Source organism: Symphalangus syndactylus, chromosome 2, assembly GCF_028878055.3.
Source record: "Symphalangus syndactylus isolate Jambi chromosome 2, NHGRI_mSymSyn1-v2.1_pri, whole genome shotgun sequence".
Taxonomy (NCBI): Eukaryota; Metazoa; Chordata; class Mammalia; order Primates; family Hylobatidae; genus Symphalangus; species Symphalangus syndactylus.
The window spans coordinates 115680371-115698442 of record NC_072424.2 but is presented as its reverse complement, the minus strand read 5'-3'; the positions used below and the strand labels follow the sequence as shown (position 1 = coordinate 115698442).

General features: G+C 44.7%; 1 protein-coding gene across 3 annotated transcripts; it reads right to left on the bottom strand.

Annotated features, from left to right (window-relative positions):
- Window positions 1-608: 608 nt before the first annotated feature.
- Window positions 609-16630, bottom strand: TNFAIP3 (TNF alpha induced protein 3). Of its 3 annotated transcripts, none has more exons than XM_055265224.2 (9): window positions 16340-16630; window positions 12363-12672; window positions 8853-9043; window positions 8054-8201; window positions 7727-7897; window positions 6633-6813; window positions 4538-5457; window positions 3653-3834; window positions 609-2878 (listed from the first exon to the last, which is right to left on the bottom strand). In XM_055265224.2, exons 2-9 carry the CDS (start codon window positions 12655-12657, stop codon window positions 2594-2596), a joined length of 2373 nt encoding a protein of 790 aa, XP_055121199.1. In that variant the 5' UTR covers window positions 12658-12672; window positions 16340-16630; the 3' UTR covers window positions 609-2593. The 3 variants fall into 3 exon arrangements, with proteins under 3 accessions (XP_055121199.1, XP_055121209.1, XP_055121214.1); XM_055265234.2 differs by having other exon boundaries at window positions 16364-16630; XM_055265239.2 differs by lacking the exon at window positions 16340-16630 and adding an exon at window positions 12775-12959.
- Window positions 16631-18072: the final 1442 nt, after the last annotated feature.

Genomic DNA, 18072 nt, shown 5'->3' with positions numbered 1-18072 from the left:
TTTTAAAGTGTGATTCTAAAATCTGACTGATCATCCGAATCACCTGAGGAGCTTAAAAAAGTAGATTCTGGGAGCTGCACAGTCCTGCTGAATCATTCGTCTGTGAGTCCATTTGTACTGCATGGGAGGTGGGGATGAAGGCTTGCACATGGAGGGATGTGTTATTTTTTTAATTTCTTAGTTCTGGCAGCCAGCACAGCCATGCTACCTCCTTTGCTTTGTGTGACCCAGGAGATCTTACATCAGTCTTCCTTCCTTCCTGCCTATTTCTCTCTTTCCTGTCTTTCCCTCCTCCTCTCTCTCGTTTTCTCTTTCTTCACTTTATGAAAGTTTAGGGCAGGAAACTTAAAAGGGCCCCAGGGTCCTAGCATCCCCTTCCTCTTCCCATCAGAGGAAAAGTGTCCTCGTTGTCAAGTGGGGGCTTGTGCTTGAGGACTGGGCCTGGACCTCATACAGGTATTATATATGAAAAGCTGCCTTGCTACCATGGATGAGAGATGTGTGCATTGCTCAGGTGCACCTCAAAATAAAGCTGCTTACGAAGCATAGTCTTAATATCCGAGCCTTTCTTTTTCTTTCAGCATTCATCAATTGAAAACATCACAATCTGTTCTTAAATAATTTATTTTTTAATGTTGACTCTTGTGAAAAGTTACATTTATTTAGAAAAACTTGAAGAAATCCAACAAAGAATAGGTGGCTTTCTATTAGGGACAATTAAATGTGCAAATTTCAAATACTTTTTATAATAAGTATAAATAATTCCATTTTTTTCACATTAAGAATGGACATAATTATAAACACAAAATATTAAGATATCAACTTTAAGAGAATTAGATGAAAACACTGAAGTTTATTTGATATCTTTGGAAAGAAATTATAAAGATTTGTCTGGGAAAAACTTAGGGAGCTCTAAGGGGAAAGTGTGCCTAATAATATGAGTAAAGGCTGTGTAGAGTTATGGATCACAAATATTTTCAGGCCATAAGCACAGACCCCCAAAATGGCAGCCTTTATCTCTGGGGAAAATGCATTTCCCCTCCTTTTTTTTTTTCTAGAGCAAATATGACAGCAACCACAAAGAACACAGAGAAACTGTAAGCCAGCAACAGAAAAAGATTTCCTCATACTCATGGTTACTGGCTTTTGCTGTCCCAATACCAGGGTACCATGGGATGCAGGGGACTTCCCAGCCCCCCAGGACACAGTGTTAACACAGAAAATAAAACCATCACAGAAGTCCACATCTTTCCCTGTGACCATCCCCAGTCTCATCCCTGCTCCTTCCCTATCTCATCTCCAAGGAGGTAGGACATGCAGAGTCATTAACAGAACACAAAGTATGGTTTTTTATTACATAGTTGGAGTTTCATAAGGAGAAGCACGAAACTTTGATGAATATATATACCTTGGATGCAATTCCTTCTTTCCTGGGGAGGCAAGCAAAGTGTATCAAAGAGGCCAATTTATCCCCTGTGGTCAGGAGCTTGCCCACAACCTGACTCAAAGCAAGTATGTTCTCTCAAGAGGACACTGTGGCATTTTCCCCAGAGCCGAAGAAATATCTTCACTTAAATAATCTTGAAGTTTGTAATAAAATAAATAAAGTGAATTACACAAACAGGACTAGAACTCCCTTTAAAAAGGCAGCTGGTTGAGTTTATGCAAGCAGTGTATATACAAGCTCATGCCCCAACAACAACCAGAAAACAGGTTATTATTATTTAGCCTTCCTATTATACTTCTAGGGCAGCATTTCAATATAATTTAAAAAAAATCCCTCATACGTAATGTAAGGGTATATTATATATGTACACACTTTTACTCCTCAGTTCAAGCTAACTTCTTTAGAAGTTAAGAGAGTAATAACCCAAAGAGTTACATGTCTTCCCACTAAAATATTCTAATTTTTTAAAAGGTGCATATTGTAAAGAGCAGCTTGTTTTTCTGTCAACGTGAACATGTTCAGTCTCAGCAGCCTCAGAATCACACAGTCCATGGATGGTTCTGCATTTCTGCCGGGTCCTCAGGAAAGGAACTGGGCAGGTAGGGAAAAACCATGAACTACAAACACTCTCTGAATACGTCCATTTTCCCTGAGCTTCCTTGAGCTTCTTGCAGAGGGCCTCGCTGCCATGAGGATCTGGCTTCACATCTCTGAGAAATGCTGGGGGAGGGGAGGTGGAATGGCTCTGGCTTCTCCAACCCGCCCGACTGTGTCTTCTCCCTTCTCAGCCAAGACGATGAAGCAGTCCCGATGCGCAGGGTGCAGGGGACTCGGCCAGTCCCCCGCACATCTTCCAAGTCCAAAGAAGTTCCTGGCCTCCTGCTTGGTAGGAGAGGAGGAACCTTGGGCTGAAACTGACATCATCCTTTGCCAGTTACAAGCTTTGCTTTCTAAGGTCACCTGGGAACACTCCCTGGTTACCAAACCTGAGCATCGTGGGCACCACGAAGAGCTTATCTTTCCTCTCCTGCTCAGACACCCTTAAGCCCACTGTTGCAGTGGCAGCTGAGGGTTCAGAGGATAGCACCATGATGACTGACAGCTCGAGGCCCCACTTCTTGCAGGAGGTGACCCGCCTGTTTCGGGTTAGCCATACATCTGCTTGAACTGAAAGCACTCGTTGCAGTAGCCGTTGCACTTGGCATTGCCAAAATGATCACAGGCGGGGGCCCGGCAGCGCTGCTTGGGGGGGTCTTCAGGGGCAGGCTCACCCCGGTGGGCCCCGGGGCCCATCCTCTGGTTGGGATGCTGGCACTCCATGCAGAGCTCTTCGCTGCGGCAGGCCAGGATGTTCTTGCAGGAGGCCCGGGCGCACTTGGGCCTTGAGGTGCTTTGAGTGGTTCGAGGCACATCTCTGCGCTGGCTCGATCTCTGAGTGGAAAGAACAGGCAGATCATTAAAAATTCAGGAAACTATTGCTGACATTTCTTAGGGAGAGCACAATGAAATCTCACTGGATAGTGTGGAGTCTACAAAGAGCTTTACCTGCCTGAGCAAGGGAACAGGGGAGCACTGCAGTCTATGAGCCAGAGCTCTCGAAGGATGTTTCTTTCCAACCTCAAGGAAAGCTGACTTGGCCCCCAGGGAGGCTGAGGAAAACCGCCAAGCCTAAGTTGGCCTGCAAACTTTCCCTGGCTCTCTTCTGTTGGGACCAAAAACCACTGTTCTTAGATAGCTTCCCTACCATTCTGTGAACAACAGGCGACACACCTATCTGTCAAAGCTGGCTTTTCTGATGTGCGGAGGGAGGCCCCTGGGAAGCTCTGTCTGTTCGCTCCTTACGATAAAGGATTATTTAAGAAGGGCTGCTTTTTAGATGTCTGTGCTTCTCTTACAAATCAAAGAAGCCTCTGATCACCATCTGGCTTTTTGGAGGCTTGAAGAAGTTTTATGCAATGGCTGTGTTTCTTTGTTTTTAAAATAAATTTGAAAGTATACTTGGAGCATGAAAATCGGAGGTAGCATTTCGGACCTGGGGAGCCACAGTGACATGGACATTCCCCTTCAGGTTCTGAATTAATCCTTTATCATGAGGAGACAGAACCTGGCAGAGAGGAAAGCCTGCTTGTCATTGTCGGAAGAAAATGCTCCAGCAAAAAGCATCGGACACACGGGAGGGAGGGAAAGCTCCTCAAAATGTCTCACCAGTTGCTCTTCTGTCCTTTTGGCCTCATGAAATCTCTGATTCTGAGCTTCAATGAAACACTTCTGGCAGTATCCTTCAAACATGGTGCTTCCAAGGGTGCCACATTCCCTCCCCAGGCACGGAATGGTGTTCTGGAACCTGGAGGCTGTGGGACTGACTTTCCCTGAGGCAGCGGCAAAATCTACATGAGAATGGATGCTAGTTAGTACCACATAGGGGTCACCCCACAGATACAGAGATGCTGACATTAGAGAAATAAATGGGTTCCAAATACAGATTAGGCCAGCCTTAAATGTATAGAAATATATATGTGTATATATTTAAGTATATAAACTCAGCAAAAGAAATAACATCCCTATTATGGAAACATCTTTGGCTTTACCAATCTCTCATTTTGAACTTGAAGCACTGATTGGTCACAGGAACAGGCAAAGAGCAGGCATTACCTGGTCACCCTTCTCAAAACCACATCTGTTTCCTTACAGTGTCAATAGAGACTTCCGTCTTTTCAGTTACTACTCTTCAGATTTTAAGATTGTTCTATTATATCTAAGTTGCAAAATAAGTCTAGTTTAAACTTAGACTCTCTTGGATATGCCAGACCTGAATGGTCTAGTAAAAGCAAATCCCATGAGCTCTGTCTACAGGGCATACTGGTTTTTGGAATGTGATATTAGGAGCTGCCGTAATCACGCAGTGCCTTTTGCCTCCAAGGGCGGCTGGCAGGGCCGCCGTGACTGTCCCCTGCACAAGCCGGTAGAAAAGCACGGTAGGTCCTGACCATTCTGCCTGACTGCCCACACAGGCTTTTTTTCTTAAAGGTCAGGAACAAAACCCCTTCTGGACAGTAGCTGCTGTGTTAGGAAGTCAACCATTTCACTCACGTTTGTTTTCTCTGTACTCGATGAAACACAGTGTGCAAAAGCCCTTGTTTTCTGGAGTCCCAAAATACACGCAGCCGGCTTTTCTGCACTTGCTGGTCCCCGTCCTGTCCCCCGGAGTCCGTGCAGCTTGAGACAGGCAGCCAGCGGGGGCGTCGTTTCCAGCTCTGTGGCAAGAATGCGGGGAGGGGCTCCGGACGAGCTGCGAGGGATCTGACTTGGAACGCTGGTGACAGGAGGGAGGGAGGCTGGTGCTGAGGCTGGAGGAGGCCTCTGCTGTAGTCCTTTTGAAACAAGTACTGCAGATCCCATTAAATGTCCTGGTGACATCCTGGAGGCAGGCTTGGCACTTCCCGGGATCCAAGTGCCTTGTGTGGTCTGGGGCGTGGCTGGCGTGAAGTTGCCGGGCGTTGTGGCAACGTTCACAAAATCCGTTGTGCTGCACATTCAGTGTGAAGGGGCAGCCAGGGCTCCTGCACTTCATGGCAGTGGTCTCACTGAACAGAAAAGGGCTGGGTGCTGTTGGTGGGGCCGAATGAGGCCCCCCAGCGGGCTCCTCGGGGTTCCACGCCAAGGGCTCATAGGCTTCTCCCCGAGAGGCCCCGAGCGCCATGCCAGGGAGCCCCTCAAGGCCTGGCTTGGAGTTCAGCTTTGGGAGTTTGTTTTGATTCTTTTGCCGCCTCTCTGAGCACTCATGGCATAAAGGCTGGGTGTTCACGGACATGAAGAAGGGGCAGTTGGGCGTTTCACATTTTACATCCATGAGAGAAAGCTGGGGCAGGGAAGGTTCCATGGGATTCTGGGCATGCCCCTCTCTCCTCCCCTGCTCGCTGTTTTCCTGCCATTTCTTGTACTCATGCTGAACAAGTTCAAAATAATCATCTACCAGATTGATTTCTTTTGGTAAGTTAGCTTCATCCAACCTGAAGACCAAAAGGAAAAAATATGTATGAGACTACACAAAATCACACACAAGATTTTACATCATTAGCCCATAGAACAAAGTTTTAGAATGTGGATTATAGCAAGAATTGTAGAACCATTTACCGAAATGCAGGCCTGTGATGAAGGGCTCACACTTTTCACGCAACATGATCTGACACATTTCCCAACATGTTCGAGTCAAGAATGATGTCAGTTAGTTTGCTAAGACTTCCTTATTTTTAAAATCACAGTTTCATTTAATCAATCTTGGTCCAGCCAAAAATTACAGATAGTTCTAAAACAAGGGCTAAAAAAAATCAGTTGACTTTCCAATTTCTCAGAGATCAAATTCTGAGTAAAATATTACTCAGGCCATTCGTTTGGGACTAGTCTACTTTATAGTACAAACTACTTTGGAACCTCAGGTTGGGTATTTTGCTGTTACTAACTTTAAACTTGTGTCTGGTCTCCACCAGCATTAGCAGCCATGAGTAACTAAGACGCAGACACACTCAAAGGCACTTGTCTATTTACTGTTGACTCTGTAATTTGCTAATCTCCACATTGAGAGACAGATTCTCTTATGGCCTCCTTGTCATCTCTTGTGCATTTCAAGTGCTCAGAAACAGGCATCTCTTTAACATAAAGCCAATGTTTAAAGACCGGATACCTGCACAAAGGGTATTCTGGGGCTTTCCTCCCATTTCCGTGTGGCAGAATCATGAGCTGCAACATAAACAATTCTACAGCCCCATCTATGTCTGATGTGCCTGTTCTTACCAAGAAGCCAAGAGAGAAAGGCTTTTGTTTCCAAGTGTTTTCACTAGTCTTTTTAAAATGTACCAGAGCAATTAAAATACAAAAACAAGAAACAACAACTATCCTTGATGTAAATGCACTTTGAAAACCCATAATTCTGCAATTCTGACTTTTGGGATCCAGATATCCAGGAAAATCATTATGGATAAATGACTTGTTTTGATTTGAAACCCAAGTTAGTACTGCCTTACATAATCCTCTCTAACCACACACAAGACTCTGAATTTGTTTCCCATTGGCAGAAACTGGCCGCAAATCACTCTACTATTGAGCTTCAGGGTGGCAGCAACTCAGGTGGCTGAGGTTAAAGACAGTTACAGATGACACAGGAGAGAGCAGAACATAAACTGCTTACTTTGCAGCATTGATGAGATGAGTTGTGCCATGGTCCCAGCCTTGGACGGGGATTTCTATCACCATTAAGTACTCTTTTAAGAGCTTCTCCTTCATCTCATTTTCAGGATCTGTCAAAAAGTGAACTTTTAAGTCTTCAAATCTTCCTCGGTCTCTGTTAACAAGTGGAACAGCTCGGATTTCTGAGGAAAAAAAATTACACATAAGTAAAACAGTATTCTACTAAACAAGTCCATAGGTAAGTAGATCTCATTTTGAAAATGTATAAAAGATATAATTTACAGAATAGGAAAGTATTCTCAGCCACAGTTAAACCCAAATGGGAAAACAAAATGTGCTACAATCTAATATAAAAATGCACTGTTTCCAGGAAACTCACATAATATTAACCAGCCTGGAGGTGGTGGATCTTATTGGTTAAAGTCCCAGGCTCTAGAATCAGACTGACCTGAGTTTGAATCCTGGCTTTGTCACTATCAAGCTGTGTGGCATTAGGCAGGTTAGTTGACCTTTCTGAGCTTTAACTGTCTAATCTGTAAAATAAGGCTACCAAGGCCTACATCTCACAAGAATGCTAAAAGGATAAAAATGCAATAAAATAATATATCCAAAGCACAGTGCTTATTCCACATGAAGCTATTAAAATAACAGCTAACAGGCCAGGCATGGTGGCTCATGCCTGTAACTTTGAGAGGCCAAAGCAGGAGACTGCTTGAGCCCAGGGGGTTGAGGCTGCAATGAGCCATGATTGTGCCACTGCACTCCAGCCTGGACAACAGGGGGAAACCCTGTCTCAAAAAGAAATAAAAAAGCTAACCTGACAGGTATTTACTTGCTCCATACCAGGCACTGTATTAAGGGCACTGTGCGCCTTAATTTACCATGTATGAAAGTACTTTCCAAGTCATATTCAAAAAGATATGAGGGTATTATGATTACTGCTACTGCATTACTCTTACTAACCAAGCAAGTCACAGAACAATATATTTAAATAAAAATAATATACTTAAATAAGACTGTTTCAAGAAGAAGCAAAAAGAAAGCCCTGATGTTTCAGTGTCTAGTTATAAATGTGAATTAATACAGTTTTCTCACCAGGCCCACTGTCCTTCAGGGTCACCAAGGGTACAAAATGATGGCTGTCATAGCCGAGAACAATGGGGTATCTGTAGCATTCCTGGGCAGGCCAATGGAGAGGCAAGTAAATTCCACCCACTTTCAAAGGGGCGAAATTGGAACCTGATTCCAAACTTCTTAGCATTTTGTCTGTTCAAAGAAAGAGAAAAATGAGGCCCTTAGGTGACTTTCATCAAATTTCATTGAACTCTGTTACCTGAACTTTGGCAGTGTGGTTTTCTCCAAGAGCCAAGGCATAAGGCTGAAAGAATTTAAGTACAGATCCGTGATCTGCAGGCATCTCACCTGAAATGACAATGATTGGCCTTCTGAGGATGTTGCAAAGGACAAATATGTGTATTTCTTCCAGTGAGTTGTACTGAAGTCCACTTCGGGCCATGGGTGTGTCTGTGGAAGCCATTTTGATAAGGTTGTCCCATTCATCATTCCAGTTCTAAGAGGAGGGGGGTGAAAAAAAAGCTTGAATGTACCCTGTACTCCCTGTACTAAAAAGTCATTCTGACATCACTCTACAATTATTCATTTATATAACTCAGCTTATTTTTCCCCTTTCATGAAACCATGATTCAAATGATCACCCTTTTTTCCCCATTTCGGTTTTCTTCCTTTACTTTTTTCCACTACAAGGCAAACTCAAAAGTTGGGGAGGACGGGGACAGCACCTGCTTTCAAAAAAAATCCCTGATGAGGTATCATATTGCAGCCCCTTATCCAAATGTTCACAAAAATTCCAAACTTGTGACTGAGGATGGTGAGGCACGTGTCTTAATCTTACTGGCTGGCTCAGCAAAGCTAAGGGCAATCAAACCGAAAAACAACAAAACACCAGTGGAAAAGGCCATGATCAAAAGACTCGCTGCTACACGAACAGATCTACAGCTGGGAATCTGCTAACCAAAAGCAGGGCAAAAGCCTTGGGTGAGTCCCACTGGAGGTTTCTGGTGTTTTCCATTGAGTATGCTTCGCTTAGCCAAATTCATGTGACCTAGTCCATCAGATGCTACCAGAGGGCAGGGACTCGCCCAGGGGTACCCTGTGCCCACCATGGCACTCTGTTAGTAGATAATCAGGGGGAAAGACATACCCGAGTATCATAGCAAAGCCCCGTTTCAACAAATTCCTGAGATTTGAGAGACTCCAGTTGCCAGCGGAATTTAAAGTTGCGTGTGTCTGTTTCCTTGAGCGTGCTGAACAGCGCCTTCCTCAGTACCAAGTCTGTGTCCTGAACGCCCCACATGTACTGAGAAGTGGCGTGCATGAGGCAATTGCCATCACCTGAGGACAGAAAGGAGGAGAAGAGAAGGAAAGTCAAGTTATCTGCATGTAAGGCCCAGCAAAGGTTTTCAGAATAAACCAGCCCTACTGCTATTCTAGGGGACTGAATGGTTTAATTTGGTTTAATTTCCTAGTCAAGGGCAAACTGATACTTCACAAGATGATGACAGCTTTAAGGAAAAAACGAGTTCTTTCCATTCTTCTTTTTAATGAATGACACCAACTGCAAAGGAGCCAGGGGACCTTGGTTCTAGCTTAACTCTGCTCCTAACTAGTTTAGGTGACCTGGGGGAAATTCCTTAAGTTCTCCGGGCATTTTTCCTCTTTGTGAAATGAGGGCAGTGAGTGATGGTCTCTGAAGCCCTGTCCCTTCCTACCAGCCCTTGATTTGCTGGTGAAGGCACTGGCATTGCTGCTCTCTAGTTCTAAGGAAGAGCACACAGGGCAACATGCACAAACCAGGAAGCAGGCATGGCTTGCTAGACAGGGATGGTCTGGCTGTGACTCAATGGCAAATGACTTGACCATTCCACTTTAGCCTTTGGGCTCTGGGAGTTTCCTCTCCTGGTGTGTAAAGTCGTGTTGACAACACTGAATTACCTATGGCCTGCTAGTCCGGCTCTCTAAAATGCCTTATGCAAACCTGCTTGTTAGTAACTGTGAAGTACAAAAGTTAAAAAGCACCTGGGTGTCTAAATTTGAAAATAATTCAGTGTTTAGGGCTGACATTTTGAGAAGGAAAAAAAAAAAACAAAAAAACAGGTTTAATTGTATGCCATTAATTTGTGACCTTTCCAGTTTAAAACTCACAGTTCAATGGGCTGCATTTTTTTTCAACCCCCAAACAATAAATATTTTGGGGGAATGTTTAAAACAAAAAAAGTTAACTCCTTAATCTCCTTTGGCAAGTGCAAAACAATTTTTATAAAGAAAAGTTAAATTGTTTCTTACATTAGTCTATAAGTAGGGCAATAAAGCTATTTGAAATTTTATCAAATTGTAATTATAGTCAAACTGTAAAGAAACCAAAAACCCTCAAATATATATCCACAGCCAGTATTCCTTCAATTTATACATTTAGAAAAACTAGCTAAGTATTCAAACAAATGAACAAAAAGATCGCCCAAGCCTTGTGTCTTGGCAGACGTGTAGCAATGATTGCATTCTGTTGAAATTTCCCCTTTGCAAAATCTAGAGCAAAGATAAGGCTTTTTTTCTTCTTGTGCTTACTTTCAGTTCTTTATTGAGATGCACCAGTATAAAATTCCCTAAGTAACATCTGGAATTCCCCAGTGCTAAGTTATTTGACTAGCAATTGAGCAACAGCTATTGTACTTTTTGTTCTGGTGTGTAGACATTTAAACTGTGAAGTGCACCCTGGACTTTCCAAGTGGGTGTGGTCAGGGTGAGCTGGAATAGGGCTACTCATTATACAAGTGAAATCGCTCCAGCCAATAGACGCTGGAATTTTTCACATGAAGTTTCAATTTTATGCCACCTACTCCCTTCCTCATTCACCACAGTCTCATATCCTCAAATGCAAACTTGTGAATCACCCCCTCCCCAAACAGATATTGCCTTTGAAGAACCCTCCTATCAGAGGAAGGATTAATTTTTTTTTAAAAGGTGCTAATCAAAATCAAAGAAAAAGTCATTTGTTTTCCTCCCTCCCTAAATATCTTTTCTTCCTTTTTTAGAATCTTAAGGAGTTTTCTTGAAAGTGAAGAAACAAAAGGATTCTGAGTCTAAAAATGATTTCCCAGAAAATGTTACAAAAATGCACCTGCTTTTGTAGTTTTATTTGTAGTGTGGCTCCTTGTTGATTTAAATGACATGTTTGCAAAATAAGTGTTTCCTATTTATATTCCTTTTTTTTTCTAGTGGAAATAGAGCATTTCCTTTCTTAAGGAAATAAAGCAAAAAGTCAGTTAATTCTCTTAATAAGGTTTTCCCCTTTCTACCACATTTTTAATTCAGCAGAATCTTTGTTTCCAACTCCCCCAAAGTTGACTCCATCTCTTTTTGGTAACAAATGGGAGAGGATTAAAACCACAAATTGTCAGGCACATAAACCCTGTGATGATGACTTCACATAATTACCTACCTCTATGTATCACTTAATTTAATGCCAAGAACAATGCAGACAGTAGCTATCCCCAGTTTTCTTTCTATCTATGTTTCTAAGAATCAGTGTTTCATAAATCTAGGCAAGATGTTGGGGTAATGTACAAGAGCCCCCAGAATCAAAATTTAAAAACCCATGTCCACCAATCACTCTAAGTTACCCAAGTCAAAAAAAGCCAAAGTTAATGTGCCAATGAAGTTAATTAAGTTAGTGTTCTTATCGTAATCATTGTCAACAAGGATTTTCTGCCCTTGGACATATTATTTCCATTAGGATGGTTTGGGACTGTCACAGATATAAGGACCTGAGATTCCTGCTCTTATGTAGACTATGAGCATTTAATTGATCTTGTACAGTCTACTTGCTTATTGTCATAATTATGCACATCCATAGAGTAGAATTTTGTGCCTGCATGAAACAGTATGCTTTGACATTCCTGTTGATGCACAAATTCTTACCCAAGGGAAATGATTAAAACACAAAACAGTAAAGCTTGGAATAGGAAATAGCTACTAGTGGTAAAGGCCATTGGCAGAACAGCACAGACAGGAAGGAATTCAGTGACTAAGAACCCCTAAAAATAATGAAGGTGAAGTCTAAAATTCATGCTAAAAATCTCAGCTATCTGTCTATTTCACTTTGCAGGGCATAGGCAATAGAACCTAGGTCAGAGAGGAGGAGGAGACAAAAGAAGTTCTTCATGTCTTCAACAGCCATTCACTGGTTAACCCATAAAATGCTACCAATTCAAGAAGTGTAAGAACATCACAAGCATTTTCTAATGACAGTGGGAAACAAATGTACTACCAGTTTTCACACCATGCTTTCCTTTTGAACTTAAGGGCTTTTAACATTTCCATTACAGGCCAGAGAAGGGTATTTTACAGATGATTAAACATTTGCAAGAATTAAAAACAAATCACCTAATCGGGGTATGGTGTCTACAAATGCATTCTCCAAGCCTCAGTGTGCTCTGCAATATACACAATCAGAAAATATCCTTAATAAATAGATTCACAAAACAAGTCTGCTATTATCACATGCCCCAAATAGAGATTCTATACTAAGGTCTCAATACTAAATCTCAAGACTGATTTGAGTTTGGGCTTGTGCTATTAAAGCTTCATGAATGGGGACCCAGCAGGCCGGAGCTATCACCCAGGCAAAAAAGAAACACAACAGAACAAGTCTTACCGTTGGTTTTCAGCGCCACAAGCTTCCTGACTTCTCGACACCAGTTGAGTTTCTTCTGGCTTTCCAGGGTAGCCTGGATGTTTCTGTCGATGAGGGCTTTGTGGATGATCTCCCGAAACTGAGGACAAAACTGGCAAGTTCTGAACATTTCCAGTGTGTATCGGTGCATGGTTTTAAAATGATGAATGATCCCATTAGTAGGTTTAAAAATGTCTTGTGGAGTTCTCTCCCGTATCTTCACAGCTTTCCGCATATTGCTCAAATACAAAGCCTGAGGAAGGACTTGTTCAGCCATTGTGCTCTCCAACACCTGAAAAGGAAAGGAAAAAAAAAGTCATTCCATTAGCCTGACTTTAATACGACTCCTCTATAGCTGCCTGCAGGAAACCCCAGTGTTTGATCTTGTCATTACCCTGATCTGTAGGCAAAAGATCTTAGCACCTCTACTCCCGGGATACTAGCTGGCCCCAGAGATTAACTCACACTGGACTGTTTTAAGTTACATCACTTTAAAAGATTAGCCTAAACAAGAGAAGGAAGGCAGAGAGTGGGTACTGAGGAGGAGGGGAATAACCCGTGTTTTCAGTAATGTTTGTCAGGGAGCCAACCCTGTCTGTCAGCAACAGGTACTGCTCCTCAAAACCATCTTAAGCTCCCGTTTCATTCTGAGGCCACCCTGAACAGCGCTGGATTTGGGGAGTACCGGATGCCAGTTAAGGGCTCAAAGTAGCCCTGACAAGTCTGTAGCTCCTCCCCTCAGACCACCACCAAGCAATCCCGCTCTTGGGCAAACTCTTGAGTTATCACTCCCTCCCTATGCTGGAAGGACAGTAAAATACTTGATGAAAAATCTTGCAATTTTATGCTGTCACTTAGGCTGCTGGTTGGTGTTTCCTCTTTAGCCCCAAAGAGAAGTATTTATAAAGTGTTTATTCATAAAGTTTATTCTGATGTTTATAAAGAGTTAAAACCGAATGTTTTCTAATCAGTAAAAAAGTCCATTTCCAGCAAAATGCTTTGCAATTTTAAGAGCAGTCAGCATTCCTTCAGAATCTCCCCACCGGACTTCATATCAGAATAAGAAACAGACTAACAATAGGCTAGGCATGGTGGCTCATGCCTTTAATCCTGGCACTTTGGAAGGTTGAGGTAGGAGGATCACTTGAGCTCAGGAGTTTGAGACTAGCCTGGGCAACATGGTGAGACCTAGGTCTCTACGAAAACAAAAACTGAAAAACCACAAAATAATAATAGAACAATAAATTCTATACTTCTAAGAACAGATATTGGAGCTCAATCATTTTAACTCAACTGCCAATGAAATTTTATCATCACCCTCCAGGTACCAACACAGAGGCAAGTCTGCCTGGCTTTTCACCCTGAAATCTTTAAGCATAATCAACTAGTAGAAGGAATGAAAGTCTAGAAGCAGACAAGGAAAGAAGTTTCCACCAGGAGGCCACTCTGGCAAATGAAGGAGGAAAGGCGGCAAAGACCAGCATCTACAACCCATGCCAACAGTGCAGGATGATGCAAATTAACATGATGTGGGATCTCTCCAGTGTGGAACACTGTAAAAAGCCAGCTCTGATTCACTAGCCTTTAGTAGGGTGTCTGGCCACACTTCCTAATTTCCAAGAAGATGAAGACGTTTTCAGAGCACAAAGACATTCCTTAGGAAATTTCACAGTGATTGTTAATTCCATTCCTGCAACATCTTATTTGCCAGGGCAACTCTCGAGTTAATAAAAATGTTAAACCTATGGAAGAGGGAGGAGAAGAAACCTAGATTTTAGGGTAGCTACTTCTGTGTGGGTCTAGACTCTCTTAACACCATTGATAAGGTGGTCTAAATTCTTGTGGCCCACTCAAAGGAGAGGGGTTGGACTAGATGACCCATGGTTTCTCCTGAGGAGTTTTCTGGTGATAGTTTTAGATTGGGATTCTTAATCTGATTGCTGGGAAAGGCATGGGGGGGGTCATTCTCTGGATCAGATGGTGCTCTCTTTTGATGTCAGACGTCCTCTACAGGCGGAATTGGGCAAAATCATAGCAGGATAAAAATAACACATATACCTTTCCTTTGTGGCACAGCAAAAGTCTCTTTCACAATATCATCTATCCATCCGTCCGTCTGTCCGTCCATCCATCCATCCATCCATCCATCCATCCATCCATCCATCCATCCACCCATCCACCCAACAAGCACTACCTGACCACCTACTGAAGGCCAATCACCATGCTTGATGATAGGACTAAAAGTCAAAGATGACCTTATTCCCTTCCCTGAAATTACACTACCACCTTAGTCTGCAGCTAAGGCAATGGAGTTACAGGTACTGCTCAAATCCCACAGCCATTCAGGGGCAAAGTTTTGCCTAGGAGCCACGTCTTTCAATACCTTCCCCTTGCATCCCACAACACCAAACCTGTGGCTACAGTGCCTACCACAATCAGATGGAAAGAGATGGGCAGTAGGAAGATTTTAAACAAACGAGGTGTTATCTCTTTTTGCTTGTCTGACTCTTTTATTTTTCTCTTCTGAATCTACAGATTTTTCACCAAAGATCTAAAATAGTGAGAGCTGTAAACCATAGGCAAGACATGCAAATGTCAATATTGGATACGCCAGTGTGATCTCATTGGTAGGGTTAGCCTTGCACAGCCTGTAAAACTGCCTCCTTAGAAATCAAAACCCACTATCCAAATTTCCAGTTCTTGGACCTCTCTACGCTTAAGATTAAAGAACAAATGTTTCAGATACATTATAAAGTGGCAAACAATGCAATATTACCCTTAACTTTTTTTTTTTTTTAACATTTGTTACCTCACTGTCTTATTTAAAGGTAATTTCTTAACTTTTGTCACTAGGATTCCACAGAACTTCTCCATTACTCAAACTCTTCTCCCCCTTGTTTTATTTTTCCACTCTGGGCAGACATTTTTGTCTGCACTGTGGAAATTGATGAATTATTTATCAACAAATACCTCATCCAAATTTGCGGATATGTCTCTCCAAAAAATCAAAAATAGTACAAAGAATTGAAAAAAAAATCAAAGCAGCACCTTAAACAATGAGAATGAGGTATTCATTGGCTGCTCAATAATCTGGTACATTAAGGTTGCGGGTTCAGAATCCCCTTTAATTAACAATGGTTCTGCCAAAATGCTGCCCTGAGACACTTGACCAGACTGGCTTTCCAAGGCAAGAAGATCTGAGGCGAGGAGAACTGAAAACAAAGCGGGCTCAAAAAGAGTTAAGCTCCTTCCTTACTTAATGCCACTGCTTTCCTGAGAGGCCAGGTGGCAGGATGTGGGACGACTCTGGCTGACAAAGACAGTCTAACCGTGGGGTAGGGGCTGGAGCAGGGGCCAGCGACCCACGTCTACATGCATACTTCTCTTACACTGCTGCTACTGGAAAAGCTGGACCCCGCGCCAGGACCCCAGCCCCCTGCAAGGACCCCTGAGCGTCTGGAAGGCTGTCTCTGGGACTGAAGCCCCCCACCTCCGTCGGGCTGGCGGCCACTGCGGTACCCTACGCCCAGTCGGGCTGGTCCTGCACAATTTGGGAAAAAGCCGCAGCGCTTCTGCAAGGTCTACGTGGCCATGAGCATGCAACGCTTGGCTCCAAAAAAGACACGAAAGGAGCAAAGCGCCAACGACCAACCGATCGGAGGGCCCAAGGGACGCCTCTTCACCAGTCAGCTGCAGCTTAAGTTCCGTGCATTATCTGAAAGGAACAGCTGGCTGGAGGTATCCAGGGCTGTCACTCCAACCTCTGCAGCGGTGACCTCAACTCCCAGCACTTCAAAACCCAGACAGAAACAAACGTCCAACAAACTCCCAGTCCAGGAGCTCTGCAAAACCAACGCCAGGTAGACGGTGCCAGCCCTGGGGTCGCTGCCCAACATGCACCCGCAGCCCTTGGCTGCTGTGAGCCCGAGGCAGACGGCACGGGGAGGCGCGGTGGTTACCTCTCCGGGAGGCGCGGCGGTTACCTCTCCGGGCCCCGCGATCCTTTCGCAAAGTCCCAAGTCCCGGTCAAGGCAGGAGCGCGCCGCAGGCAGGGGTCGGGGCCGGGACCTGGCGGAGGCGACGCTCCATGGACGCCCGGGGTCGGACTCGCTCGCTGGCAGGGTCGGCCGGGGGTGTGATCTCTCTTGGCGGCCGCTCTCACCGCTCCGCCCCCGCGGGCTCCAAGCTCGCTTGGCCCGCCACGAAGACTGCAGACTGCGCAGTCTGCTTTCCCCCGTTTCAGTTGTATGAGGGTTGGAGGCAAGGGGATTTCCACGGGACTTTCCAAAGTCACGTGACTCTCTGGGTCGGGCTGCGAATTGCATCCAGCCGGCCGCCAGAGGGCGCAGGGGGCGAGGGGCGCGCGCGGCCTCCGCCCGACCGGGCCTCCGGGCCCCGCCCCGCTCCCTTTCCCTGCCCCGCCCCGCTGCCCCGCCCCGCCCGGTCCCTGCAGGCGCCCGGAGAAACTCCCTCGCCCCGCCCCGGGGTGTCCCCGCGTGAGTCACCTGGGCATTTCGGAAGCTGGGGTCACGTCACATCCATGTGGAAATCGCGGTGATGGGAACTGGAAATGAAATAGGTTCTTTTTCGCCGTTGTTTTTCTGCAGAAAATCATCAACTGTGCAGAAGAAGAAGGGAAATAAGAAAGAAAGAAAACCCTAAAAAACACCCTGGCGCCCGGGCCCGCAGGCCTCAGGCCGGCTCTGAAAAGTTTGGGCTGTGCACGTGATGAGCGCGTAGGCGGGAGCCCCAGACAGGACCCGGGCGGGCATTTCGAGAAAAAGCAGCGGTGACAGCCTTTGGGCCCCATCTCCATTGTTCCTGTCAGCTCTGGACCCCAGGCTGCATGAGACGTAGGTCCCAGGGGACACCCGACCCCGTGGCCCCAGTCTTAGGTAAACTTAGGAATCAGAACAACACTCACCCCTATGCCGCTCTTGCTCCATTTCCCCTTCTCTATTTCTGCTCACCAAGCATCCAGCTGACATTGCATTCGAAGTAGCATTTCAGCTTAGAAATCGCTTCTAGTCCATCAAGGTGCTTGCCATGTGTCTCCAAGGCTTTATTAGGTGTGTTTTTAGTTGTCCTGATAATCAGTTCACCCCAGGGTGCTGATGGCTGATAATACTGGCGCTCCCCTCCCCACCCCCATGCTTTGCACAGGGAAGGTGAGTCATGTGCAGATGGATGCAGCCCCCTGGGCAGCGGGGGTGCAGGTGCTGTGCAGGGAGGGGTCTTAGGGCGTTTTCACAGTCTTACTGCCCTCTAAGCACGGGACCCTTTGGATCATTTACTAGATTGGCTAAACTAGAACCAGATGGAAATATTCTGTACTATGGTCCCCTTAATTACATTTAAGAATACTCGTCAGGCCATGTATCACAGGTTTTTAATTAGAAAAGTATCCTCCTCTCCCCAGTAAGGACTTGCAGAGATGGGGGTGGGGGCTGGGTGGAGGGTGGCACTTTTTTGGCAAAAAGAGGTTTAGAGCAGAGTGTCACTAGTGGCCTCTCTGAAGACTGGTCCTGGTCTTTTAAAACCGATGGCTGGAATTTCTTCCAGTTCCAAACCTCTTGTTATTTGTCCTCTCTTCATGTTCACAAATGTGCTATCAACATTCAAACAATGGATAGTCAGCTATCCATTGTAAATGGACCTTGCTGGAGTCCAGAGCTAGCAGAAATGACAGGGT

Excerpts from the sequence above, each read along its gene's own strand:
- TNFAIP3 (XM_055265224.2), bottom strand. The coding sequence starts at position 12,657 with ATGGCTGAACAAGTCCTTCCTCAGGCTTTGTATTTGAGCAATATGCGG. Across the intron at positions 7,898-8,053 it reads GCCAATCATTGTCATTTCAG|ACAAAATGCTAAGAAGTTTG; the intron begins GTGAGATGCCTG and ends TTCTTTGAACAG. Across the intron at positions 5,458-6,632 it reads CATCTCATCAATGCTGCAAA|GTTGGATGAAGCTAACTTAC; the intron begins GTAAGCAGTTTA and ends TTTGGTCTTCAG.